The sequence below is a fragment of the Solanum tuberosum genome, unplaced genomic scaffold (assembly GCF_000226075.1).
Source record: "Solanum tuberosum cultivar DM 1-3 516 R44 unplaced genomic scaffold, SolTub_3.0 scf00027, whole genome shotgun sequence".
NCBI classification, from domain to species: domain Eukaryota; kingdom Viridiplantae; phylum Streptophyta; class Magnoliopsida; order Solanales; family Solanaceae; genus Solanum; species Solanum tuberosum.
In genome coordinates this window covers 2,384,872-2,397,919 of record NW_006238953.1, presented here as the reverse complement: position 1 = coordinate 2,397,919, position 13,048 = coordinate 2,384,872, and the positions used below count along the sequence as shown (strand labels likewise).

Below are 13,048 nucleotides of genomic sequence, written 5' to 3'. Positions count from 1 at the left end.
TTAAAATTTAAGAATGAAGAATATTTTATCACTCCACCATAATTACTATCGGTACCAACATATAACCATATGAAAAAAATTAAAAGATTTGGTGAATAACATCATCATGACGTAGATTTCACGTGGCACAAAGTGAAAATCGTATCCCAAAAATTATATTCCACAATTTATAAGATTTTATAGTACAATTTTTCTCTAAATTTTTTTTCCTCAAAAGCCATAACCATTGCTTTTGTCAAATAAAATTCAAAAAATGAGACAATTTTAGAAGGAGAGAAATTCGTAAGAAATATTTTTGAACACAATAATGGACCACTCTTTAATAATCTAAAGAATATTTTTACACATATTCTCCTTCTACAATTGCCTTTGACCTAATATCATTTTGACTACTTTCCTATTTTAGACATTTAAGTATTTTAATTGGATTGTTTTCTAATTTTCTCTTCTTTCTAATTAAATAATAGCACTCTAGTTTAGATGGAGATTGAGTCATATTCAGTACCAATAATTGTGACCTTTATCCATATACAATAATACTACTATAGGATAGAATTATAAAATCACTTGAATAAACAAAGTAGGAATCTTTTGTACTTACGTCAATATTCTTTTCTTTTTTTTCTTTTTTTTATTCGGGGTTCGGAGTCCATATTGGAGCTCTTGCTAAATCTTAATCGGGCATTCCAAGGTCCATTCGAGGATGGCACTCTCACTAAGATTTTCTTCATACACATAGCTCGAACCTGAAACCTCTGATTAAAGAGTGAATTAGTCTCAACACTGCACTACAATCTACGTTGGTTACGTCAATGTTCTTCCTTGCAAGAAGTTGTCTATATTTTTTATTGTAACATTAACAACCCAATTCAGATTCTCTCAAATCAACATTTTTAAATTCATATTTAATTTTCTATAAAAACAATAATTTAATCTAAGGGTATGTCACAATAGAAACTGAAAGAATTTAATTTTTATGTTAATGCATATTTAACGTTAAAATAATCGGTTACAGTGGTTATAATATTTTTGAAACTTATGATTAATATTTACGTGGTTATAAAAGTTTAAATGGGAAGCATAAATTAAAGTTAGTTATTTCATATTTTTGGAACGAGAACGAAGAAAAACGGGTCACATAAATTGTACTTCCCGAATCCGAAAATGAACTTAAAAAAAGAGGAAAAATAATATCAGAGCCAGGTTTCGATCCTGGGACCTGTGGGTTATGGGCCCACCACGCTTCCGCTGCGCCACTCTGATTGCTGTTATTACTTGAAGTGCACAAAATACACATAAAGATAATATTTCACATTTAAAAGGGATTAAAGTGTAACATTTACAAAACATTGGGGGTCGAATGTGAAAACCCACTCAGCGAAAAGTTAAAAACACGTAAATTTTTGGATTTTATTATTTTCATTCTTTAAATATGATAAATTTGATAGTTTGAGAAATGATTATAGTTATTAATAAAGGTAAATTAGAAACTAAGTAATAAATTAACTCTTAAATTTCTAAAGTAAACAAATAAAATAGACATTTAATTTTTAATCCATTAGACGAAGTATCCTTTGACGTCAATTTAGGCTTCTTTAAAATCCGTCAACTTCCCTTAAATATTTCTAATTAAATATTTAATTTAATGCATCATGACATAAACAAAACTTAAAGAAAACATTTAAAAGCATTAAATGAAGGGAATCAGACATAGGGAATACTCCATTCCATTTTAAGTGATTTTTAAGGGTTTAACACACCCATTAAAACAGTCACCCAATATTAATTAAGCAAATTAATCTTTTTAAGGCATTAAAAGAGGTAATTAAGAAGGCATAAAACATCGAAATGCTGGAGATTGTGAAACACACAAACATGCTGATAGGTTATTATAAAAGTAGAGTGATATATTCTCTTTTAAAACAAATAATACCACAGATTATCAAACTAATTAAAGAAATAAGATTAGCTTATGTAATCATTTATGTTATTTTAATTACTACTTGTAATGTTTCGAACCTTGCCAAGCAAGCCCTTCTTCCCATTAAATATATAAAACCAGGTTGCGTGATGTACTTTTAACTTCCATATATACAATTACGTAAATTAAGAGGGTTCTAATATATATATTCTTGTCCCACAAGTTAAAGCAAGGACCACCCACAAATAAAGTTGTGAGCATTCGAAGGAATAGAATGTCCCTTTGTTTCTATTTGTCTAATCTATTTGGAGTTAATACGAAATTTAAGAGAATAAAAAAATTATAAATCTTGTAGACTTAAATTAAAGAAATGTTAATGTATTAAAATGTCCTTTAATTTAGTAGTCTTAGACATATTATTGAAAAGTTGAAATTAAAAAATTGTTAAACAAGCTAAAAGGGAAAAGTGTGTCAAACAAATAAAACGAAGGAGGTTATTAAGATAGTTAAGTTAGTCATTGACTTAATTTCTTGGGTAACAATGGTTCTTTGAAATCAAATCAGTATTTCTTCTCAGTATCTTTGATTAACTAATTTGGCATTTATTTTTATGAACCAATGAAATATTATGATTTGATAGGTGACAAATTGTAGGAACTTTCTGTCCTAGCCTCAAATTAAAGTATATTTTAGAAATGGAACCTTTTCTTTATATATTATATGTATGCAAAATTGTCTATTTAATCAAATACTTGGATTACAAATCAAGTTTAAATGTGTGCATACATCACATTATTAAGGAAGCTTGCATTGGAGCAATCATTGACTCGTTGTAATAATATCATTTAAATATGCATTCAAGTTATAAACATCGCCACATAAGAAATTTCTACACAAGCAAGTTGCCTATATCTGAATAACAGGTAACATGTCTTATTTCGAGATAGCAAATTTTATATTCTACAGAAAAGCATATATACACGCCAAGTCATGACATGTGTTACAATTTTACAGGATTTTTATAGAGGAAATGGTCTTCCTTTGAGCTCATAGCCCAAATTCTGGAACCATAAGCTTTCTGACAAATATATTTCTAATAATAAAACATCAATAACAAGAAAAAAATAAAAGTTGTATGGTAGATGCAGAAAATTTGCTCATATCACTTTCCAATTCCTGGGTTCCAAATTAAGGAAAAACCGCCGCCATACACATGAGGTACAAATTTGACAGAATATAACACTGTTCTACAAGAATTCTACTTCATTGGTATATGCTAAGTATATTAATATCAAACCAGTGACGCTAAATCATTTTGAGACGCTAAAGCAGATTCTTTACACTACTTAGTATTTATCCAGCTATGCTTGTAAAAGAATCAGTAGCAATTACCATTTCTCGTTCTCTTTAACGTCATAATTTACAACTATGCAGCCTCCAAGTGTGAACTCACCAGGTCCTCCAAGCTCGTGAACCCAACATTTGCATCAGGTTTCTGATGCACTACAGCAGATTCAAGTGGCCTCACTACGGGTGTATAATGTATAGCATTTGGTTTAAGTTGCTTACTCGCTTCTGTCTTCTTGTGCGTCTTCAAGTGGAAGTTTGTTATCTGTAGCTCTGGTAGAAGTAACAGTCTCGCCCTGAAAGTAGGAATGAAAATCTATAGTTAGGGTTTGGTCGATTAACAATATCTATGTCTTATGTTCACCTGCACAGAAGCAATATAACTTCCAATATTTGACTTCCCAAGAGGAAAATAGAAGTCAATGAGAACCTAAAGATTTGAGGTGAACCGCAAATGTGACAATAACAATGATCTTTTGATGCGAGTGATATCTGTCCACATATATTGAAATTCAGCTTTGAACCAAAAGATGCTAACTTTACCTTCTTCATTCTGTCAGAAACATGCTGATCCTCTACATGGCTGTGATCATCTGAAATTTTACCAGTCTGACTTCTTTCGACTTCCTTCACTTCCGAAGAAATACTATCACCATTTACAACGCGATAATTTTCAGAAGTGGAAGCGTTGTGACTCAGAGATGTAGAATCACCATTAGTAGAGTCAGTTTCATTCCTAGTAACTATCTCAACTGACTTGTCCTCTTTCCTATTAACTGCTACCTCTGCTCTCCTCTTCTCCTCCTCCCTCTGTTGTCGTTTTCTTGCTTCTTGTTCCTTTAACTGTTTAAACCTGAAAAAAAAAAGAACCACAATAAAGTCCTAACCACGAACTTCTCACCTCCAAACAAGGTCTAGACATCTTTCTAACCTTTCACCCTGGCGGGACTTATCTGAAGTAAGATTTCCATCTTTCTTCTTAGCGATTGTTGCTTCAGAGACTAACTTCTGAATTTGAGGTTGTTCTTTCCTAGGTGTATCATCACTTAATTTCAAGGTTGGAACTTTTGCACCTCCAAACTTCTGAAGCCATACTTGTTGGCCGGTGCTAAGTATGTTGTTTGTTAACCTTCATAAGATGGTAAACAATTCTGAGAGGTTATTGATCATAGGAGAACAATAGTGGTCAATAAATTGGATATAAAGAGTATAAAAGAAGACGAAAATCAGAGGAATAAACCGCTATTTCCGAACTAGTAATAGAGAAGTGCTTACCAATATAGGCTCAGACCAGAAGGAACTGACAGTGAAAAATAACCAAGCATTAGAGGGAGAAACTTAGTTATCGCTTGAGAGTTCTTCACATTTGGATCATCACTCTGGAAATTCATTAAATAGGAATTAGAAACTAAACAGGAAAAAAAGAAGATGAAAATGATTTAGAAGATAAATGCTATAAAGTCACATTCACTTCTTCGTAACAGACTAACCAGCTATGGACTGGCCGACAGAGTGAACAGAATCACGAGTCAGAATGAATAAGTTAACCAAACAATTCACTTTGCAATAACAACTAAATTCAGTTCCCAGTTAGAGGAGGTGAAATTAGAGATATGAACCACAAAGAACTGAGCACAGAACACCATCTAAGGTAAAGGTTACAATACAAAGGTAAAACACCATTAGTACTTTCTTCATCGGATATTCATAACTTCGGGAACCAACAGCATGCCCAACATTTGGATGGGCAGCAAGTGAATAATATTCATAATACATACACCAGAATTCCAATTATCAGGACCCTGATGTAGAATCGATTCAGTGAACCAACCATCTCTAAGAAGATCCAATAGTATTACAACCAAAAGTCAAAAGGTTGGATATACAGGAACCTGACTCAACTTTTGAGCTTAGTCATTTACGGTCTAGTGATATTGAATGCAATAGTTGACACAAGGAACAAGATGGTAAATGAACCGTGTATCTAACAACTGGAATTGAATACTTGAACACTGTTAGAATATGAATAGGTTTATACAATCCTACTAGAATAGGAATAAGTTTATACAATCCTAGTAGAATAGGAATAGGTTTATACAATCCTATTTAGAATAGAATAGGAATAGAAATAGGAATAGTAAATAGTATCCTACTTGGTAAAGGATTGTATTGTAGTGTCTATAAATGGGGTCTCAATGTAATAATGTAGACACGACAATAATTCAATAATATTCTTCTCCAATATTTCTCACATGGTATCAAAGCCTCTACGATCTTGGTAGAAAATCAAAGAGTTTCCGCTGCCGGCGGGTGGCTATTACCCATATATGCCGCCCGTCTGGCCAATGATTATGTTAATAAAAGTAGGACAAATGATACATGCATGAACCCCATGTTCAAGGGAAGAAACTCAGTCAGACAGGTCACCATGCATCAATTTTCGGTGACTTTCTAGGGTTGTTTTGTGTCAACCCCATATCCGTTGGTATTTGTGTAGCACCGTTCCATCTTTCTGGTGACTACTTTTTCATATATAATTTATGTAGCACCATGCCATCATTCCGGTGACTACTTTCTTATATCTAATTTGTGTAGCACCGTGCCATCATTCCGGTGACTACTTATTCATATTTAATTTTTGTAGCACAGTGCCATCATTCCGGTGACTATTTTTTCATATATAATTTGTGTAGTACCGTGCCATCCTTCCGGTGACTACCTTTTTTTTGCATATCTGATTTGCGTAGCACCGTGCATCTCTCCGGACTACTTTTCATATTTAATTTGTGTAGTATCGTGGATTTTTTCAAACTATTTTCTCATATCTGAGTTGCATAGCATCATGTGTCTTTTCAGTGACTCCTCAGATTTGATTTGCATAGTTCCACTCGTCTTTCCAGTGACTCCTCAAATCTGATTTGCATAGGGTTGTGCCATCATTCCAACCCTACCCGTACAATTTTTCTTTTTTAGTAGGGTCGTGCCATCATTCCGATCCTACCCATATTATTTCTCTTTTTCAATGGGTCATCCATCAATTCGAACTATCCTATATAATTTCTATTTTCTAGTTGGGTCGTGACATCATTCCGACCCTACCCATACAATTTTATTTCTTAGATTGTGACCACTTTTAGCCATCAAATCTAATACTCCGACATATGAGCATGTTCCAACCAGTTTTTGGGTGACTTGTTTAATATCAACTAATCTATTGATTCCAACATGATCCATACTTTATACTAGATTTTGAGCACTTTGTTGCTCAGGGGGAGTTTAGTAGCCTTGTATGTCGATTATGTGAGTCAATCTTAGCAAGTTTGGTTTGGGAAGTTCAACCCTGGAATTTTATCACTCTGTGTTTTATCGGAATTATGCATCAAATTCAGTATTTCATGAGAAGATTAAGCACATTGAGATTGATTGTCAATTTTGTGAAGTCGAGTGATCAACTTGCAGATATCTCGCCAAGCTCCTCATTAGTCCTCGTATTAATTATATTTGTAACAAGCTAGATACATATGATTTGTATGCACTAGCTTGAGGGGGAGTGTTAGAACATGAATAGGTTTATACAATCATTGAGATTGACTGTCAATTTTGTGAAGTCGACTGATCAACTTGCAGATATCTCACCTAGCTCCTCATCGGTCCTCGTGTTAATTACATTTGTAACAAGCTAGGTACATGAATTGTATGCACTAGCTTGAGGGGGAGTGTTAGAATATGAATAGGTTTATACAATCCTACTAGAATAGGAATAAGTTTATACAATCCTAGTAGAATAGGAATAGGTTTATACAATCCTATTTAGAATAGAATAGGAATAGAAATAGGAATAGTAAATAGTATCCTACTTGGTAAAGGATTGTATTGTAGTGTCTATAAATAGGGTCTCAATGTAATAATGTAGACACGACAACAATTCAATAATATTCTTCTCCAATATTTCTCACAAACACAGGGTACAAGATGGTACATTTACCATGTACAGTATAGGTAACTCAAAATAACCAAACAAAATGAGGTAAACAACAAGAGATACAAAGCAATAGAGTTAAAGGAAATAATCATAAATGCAGAAGGAGAGGGGCAATCTCTTCTATCGTGCATAAAAGGAGACTGGAAACGCTTTCATTGACCAACCTGTTGAGATGGTTGCATGATTTGAATAGAGATGTACTGGGAGACGACCAACAATACAGGCAAGACAAGATATGCAAAAGTATCGGACCAACCAAGCGGAGGATGACCATCCTGTAAAATCCAACGATAAGAATCAGTGCTAATGCATTCTTCACGGTGAAGCAACTACAGAAATTTGACAGCATGCATCAACTAATAAACTGAACTGCAAGATTTTTTTGTTCCAGATTATTTATTACTACAAACTTCATCCTTCTAATGCAGTATGCTTCATTAATCAGAGACAGCCTCACTTGTTGAGTTACTCAAATAAGACATGGCAGGCCACCTTTATAGCTAGTAAAAAGGACAAAATCTGATGGGTTGAGTCACACCCCACAGAAACTCATATTCTATATGCATCTAAACAATAAATGGAGCATAGAAGAGCCATCTAATGAAAAACATCCTTATATTGCAGACACTATAACCCAAAAAGGAGAAGAAAGAGAAAGGACAAGTTAAATAAACAAAGCATGCAATACTCCAACAATAAAATGTCTATGAAGTTTTCAAGCTAAAATTCACACACACCCAAAATGAGAACGAATGAAAGAAATGAGGAAAGGCAGGACAGCAGCATATAACTCACTACAAAAGGGAAAAGCCAAGAGGTGCCACTTCCAGTTTGACGGGCAGCAACTGTTGTTGGACCAGCTAGCGAGGGTATCCAGAAGAAGCCTTCTGTCAGGAGTCCCTTAATGTAATATAAATAATAATGAAAAATTAAGTATTAGAGATCCTTGAATGAAACTGTAGAAATCGGAAGAGTTTTGCTGAAGTGTATAAAAGGGTGAAATTTCCAGCAGTGGTAGTTTGCTTTCCACTTACCAAATTTTTTTCCTCTCTCATTTGAGAATCAAAAGATTCAACACTGTCTCTCTTTTTTAGCAAGTGTTGTTCAAGTTAAAAAGCTTATGGAGACAATGAATGGGTGAACAAGTAAAAAAAAAAATGGCAGCTTTACCTCATTTGCCACATTTGAGAGGACTCTGTAAAGACCAATCCATATAGGTATAGTGGCAAGAGTCGGCAGACATCCTGGGGGTAGACGATAGAAATGATTAAAAAAAACAATTATTATATTTCCATGTGTAAGGATGAAAAACCAGAATTATCAACAAAAGCTTTGGCATTGGAAAAGAAAGTACATATGAGACCTGCCAGTGGATTCACGCCAGCTAGTTTATAAAGTCGAGCAGTTTCAAGTTGAATCCTCTCCTGAAATAGATGTATATAACAAGTTAAAGCAATTAAAGCAAAGATTACACACTGGACAAATATAAGAAAATGCCACAGCATAACTTAAGCATGTACATCCTCTGGTAATACTCTACTGACTAACAGTGAAAAATATATGAAGCTTGGGTCCAAATTAACCTGGTCTCCAGCATATCGCTCCTGAATAGCCTTTATTTGTGGTGCCATAGATCGCATTGCCAGTGATGATTCTACCTAAGAATGATTCTTAGAAGATAGTAAGTCATCTAAGTCTTCATAAGCAAGAATATAATTTGTGCTTTGTCTTTCTCAATTAGCTTCTTCCGAAATACTATCTGCTACACAGAAATATGGAAAATAGGAATATTCTAAAGAAAAGACATGAGTAAACCACTGACCTGTTTTTTGGTTAGAGGAAAAGTTGCAGCTTTTACTAGTATTGTTAGTAGAATGATTGCGAAACCATAAGAATATGGCACATGTAAAGTTGAGAGCCCGTCCTTCAGAACCTGGACATAGCACAAACCACTTCCTTAATTGTTTTCTCTCTTTTCTTTTTCTTTGATGTGTGCAACATATGAATAAGAGATAATAGAATTTAACTTTGGATCAACCCATATATTAAAGTTGGATATGATTATGCTATCTCTCCAACACTGAGCAGTAGGATGTGACATTTAGGCTGAAAAGTATTTCTCTTTCCATTTAATAGCGGCATGAAACATTTTTTCCTTCTTACTACATCTTCTCATCCCAATCATACCACCAAATGAAGCAACTAATAGATCAGATAAGTTCCAGGTAGCAAATAAAGAAACCAACTTTAACAACCTCATTCTTTAAAGATGAACAGAAATATAGCCATATACACAATTCTTAACTGCTAAATATTACATTTTGAAACACACTTACATCCTTCCATAAAATTGCAACCGAAACCCAACTATCAATACAAAATTCAAAAATCAATCAATCAACAACACGACAATCCCAAAACAGTTGGGAGTAGGCTATATGAAACTTTAGTATTCGTTCAACTCTACTCGAGTCTCAAGTCAATCTCATTCCAACACTATGACAGTTTCTGCAAAATTTAAGGCTACTTGAATCAATAAAATCCACAAGGGCACCTTCCAAACACAGTATGACAATAACAACTAACCCTTAATTCCAATAGTCTATACACTAGTTTCTCCAATACAGCTAACCCAAAATCCCCATAAGTAAAGCTTTCAGCTCACAAAAAAAGCAAAAAGAATTGAAAGCAAAGGAACATCATAACATGGTAAAAAACAAAACTTTAACATTAACAAACCTTCAAAACAGTCTCCATTCCATTTGTAATACCAGAAAGCCAATCACTATTTTGTTTAACACTTTCAGTAGTGTCAACAACAGTATCAGCAGAACCTGAAACAGCAGCATCAGCAACTGTATACAAAAACCCTTCAGCCCGAGTAAACAAATCCTTGAAAAGCAACTCTGCAGTTTCCGGGTCAGGAAATGGATCCTGCCCCAACCCGAATCGAGCTACTCCAAGCATACCCCTTGAAAAGGGTTTGTTAAGTGGAAGATTTCCAAAGTGGGTTCGATGGAAAACTGGGTTTAGGGTTTTTGTTCGGTCTACAAATGGAGATAATATTGAATTGGGTCCAAGAGAAGGGAACAAAGTTGCCATTTTCGCTAACAAAGTTTCAGGTTCTTGTAAACCCTTGAAGATATAGTTGAGTGGGGATTTTAGAAAGAACTGATTTTTAATTATGGGTTTTGACAAGTCCTAAATTTTTCATAATTTTAAGTCAGAAAGTAAGAAAAAGAAAAGATCTTTTGAATATTTGAAAAGAAAATATATCGTGGGAAAAATGTTAAATATGAAAAGATAAAAAGAGTCAAATCTTTTTTTATATCCAACAATCATGAACTTGTAGAGGATCTTTTTGTTTGCTCTTGTTTTTTCTAAATCCAAATGATAAAATGGCGGTGAATTCAGAATTTTAATTAAGTAAATTTTAAAAATAAAAATATAGTGTCTGAGATTTGAATTTAAAAGTCTTAAAGAAAAAATTTGAACTTTTTAAACTAATAAGTCAATCTTTAATTGTATATTAGGAGATTCAAAATCTTTACATATAGATAAAATATTAAAAAGCATCTTGTATATTGTGTAATTTCTTACCGAATCTCTTATAAGTCGTAACTCCCTATATCCGCCCTGACTAATTAATATTAGTTTATGATGATAAAACAACATAATACATATATGCACCATTTAATTTGGTCTCAGCTACATACAGTAGCGGGCCCAAGATTATCATTAAGGGATGTCAATGGTCATTGATTGATTAATAGTAGTTTATGATAATAAAACGACATAATACATATATGCACCATTTAATTTGGTCTCGGCTACAATAGTAGTTTATGATAATAAAACGGCATAATACATATATGCACCAGTTAACTAGAACACACGACCTCAAGGAATTTTCACAACAACTTAACCACTATACTAAACTTTTAACTTGTATCAAGAGGTGTTAATACTTGTATATATACTTATTAAGTAATAATTTGACCATATACAATGTAATTTTCCGACGAAGGAGTGTCAGTAGTGGGTCCACCCTTGGTCACATAGAACGTCATATAGGACACGTGGGTCTACTTGTTCAATATTTTACAAATCTAAATGTCTATTTATACATATTCAAAGTTAAAAAATATAAATATGAATTGAGGTCAAATTAAATCGTACATTAGCGTTATAAAACTATTTATAAGCAATCTCAAGACTTGCAACAATTGCTATATTTTCATGAATTTTGTTTTCTCATCCAATTGTGTTTTCTTGGTAGTTATTTTTGCACAAAAACTAGCAAGTGATGTATCCGGTTAGTTAAGGATGGAACACCAATTTATCATTCATTCTATACCAGGGCGGACCCATATAGGCCTTTTCGGGTGCTCGAGCACCCATTAACCTTGTATCGAAGTATGTATATTTATATAGAACTTAAGAGAGAAAATGGTCTAAAACCTCCTCAATCTATATTCGAAATTCCAACTACACACTCCAACTTCACGGGTGTCCTATCACCTCCTGAACATTTTAAAAGTGAAATATATACTCCTTAAAAAGTCATACCCAGATTTGTATTGAGCAGTGATATGCACGCTCCTGCCACATCGCATCACCTTTTTTAATATAAAAAAAAATTAATTCTTTTTCTTTATTCTACAGCCATAGCATCATCAACCTAGTGCTAAATTATTTTTCATGAGTTTTCTTCTAAATTCATCTCAATTCAAACAATCGTTGATTCAACCCTCAAATTCTCTATTTTGCATAATCTTCTGTTTTTTTCACTTTTGATTGATGAAATTTTCATCCAAAATCATTAACAATTCAATGCCCAAAAATTCCTTTTTATCAATTTTAGGGTTTAAGTTTTTAGCTATAGTTAGTTTTGTAGGAATGTTGAAAAATGAAGATTTAGTATGATTTTTGTATAATATAATGTTCATTGTAGATTTGATAACCAAAATCTTTTTAGATCTGAAAAAAAAAGGACAAAGAATGCATCTGACTTGTAAATTTTGTGTTTGAGCTTGAATTTGCATTTCCTGGAGCTATGAAAACAAAGTAAGTGGTGATGGTGATTTAAGTGGTGGTTTACATCGGAACTGATTGTTGATGAGTTTGTTCTCACATTGTGAAATAACAGAGATTATTTTCGGTGGATTTTTAGTAGAGCTACTGTGAGAAGTGTGTGATTCAAAAATGAGAGGGAACTTAGTGATGGAAGAACTATGGATGTGGAGACCTGAAAGTAGAGGAGTCAAGCTCACCGGGTGAATCAAAGAAGTCATCACCGCCGGTGTTGTTGTCGGTCTGTTAAAGAGAAAGAAGAATGAAGAAAAAACGTAAAAAGTAACAAATAAATAAAAGGAAACATAAATGTTTTTAAAAAAAAGTAAAATAATGAAATAAGGAAAATATTAAAGTTTTAATTAGTTTTTTTCTCTTTCACTCTCTTTGAGAGAATGAACTACATATTCTTTGTCACCTCAGTATTCAGGGAGCAAATAATTTCGCTTTAAAATAGTTTAAGGGGGTGATAGGACTCTCGTGAAATATAAGTGTGTAGTTGAGACTTCAGATATAGATTGGGAAGGTTTTAAATCATTTTCTCGAACTTAAGAGGGATAGTATAAAATTTAAACAATGAACACCCATATATCAAAAGGTTCTATATTGGTGTAGTGGTTATTTGAGGGTTGTTAAGGTTTTGATAGCTTTTGTGTCTGGGTTCGTTTCCTGGTCCCGGTCATTACATGGTTGATTTTTTTATTCTCTCTTTCTATATATATATA

General features: G+C 33.4%; 1 protein-coding gene and 1 non-coding gene across 2 annotated transcripts; both read right to left on the bottom strand.

Annotated features, from left to right (window-relative positions):
• Positions 1–1,191: 1,191 nt before the first annotated feature.
• TRNAM-CAU (transfer RNA methionine (anticodon CAU)) lies at positions 1,192–1,263 on the bottom strand. The gene has a single exon. It is a non-coding gene; the product is annotated as a tRNA-Met (tRNA).
• Positions 1,264–3,056: 1,793 nt separating this feature from the next.
• Positions 3,057–10,489, bottom strand: LOC102597369 (ALBINO3-like protein 1, chloroplastic). The gene is made up of 11 exons (XM_006341718.2): positions 9,990–10,489; positions 9,073–9,183; positions 8,834–8,908; positions 8,614–8,674; positions 8,421–8,494; positions 8,046–8,150; positions 7,415–7,525; positions 4,544–4,647; positions 4,200–4,397; positions 3,812–4,121; positions 3,057–3,564 (listed from the first exon to the last, which is right to left on the bottom strand). Exons 1-11 carry the CDS (start codon positions 10,350–10,352, stop codon positions 3,487–3,489), a joined length of 1,590 nt encoding a protein of 529 aa, XP_006341780.1. The 5' UTR covers positions 10,353–10,489; the 3' UTR covers positions 3,057–3,486.
• Positions 10,490–13,048: the final 2,559 nt, after the last annotated feature.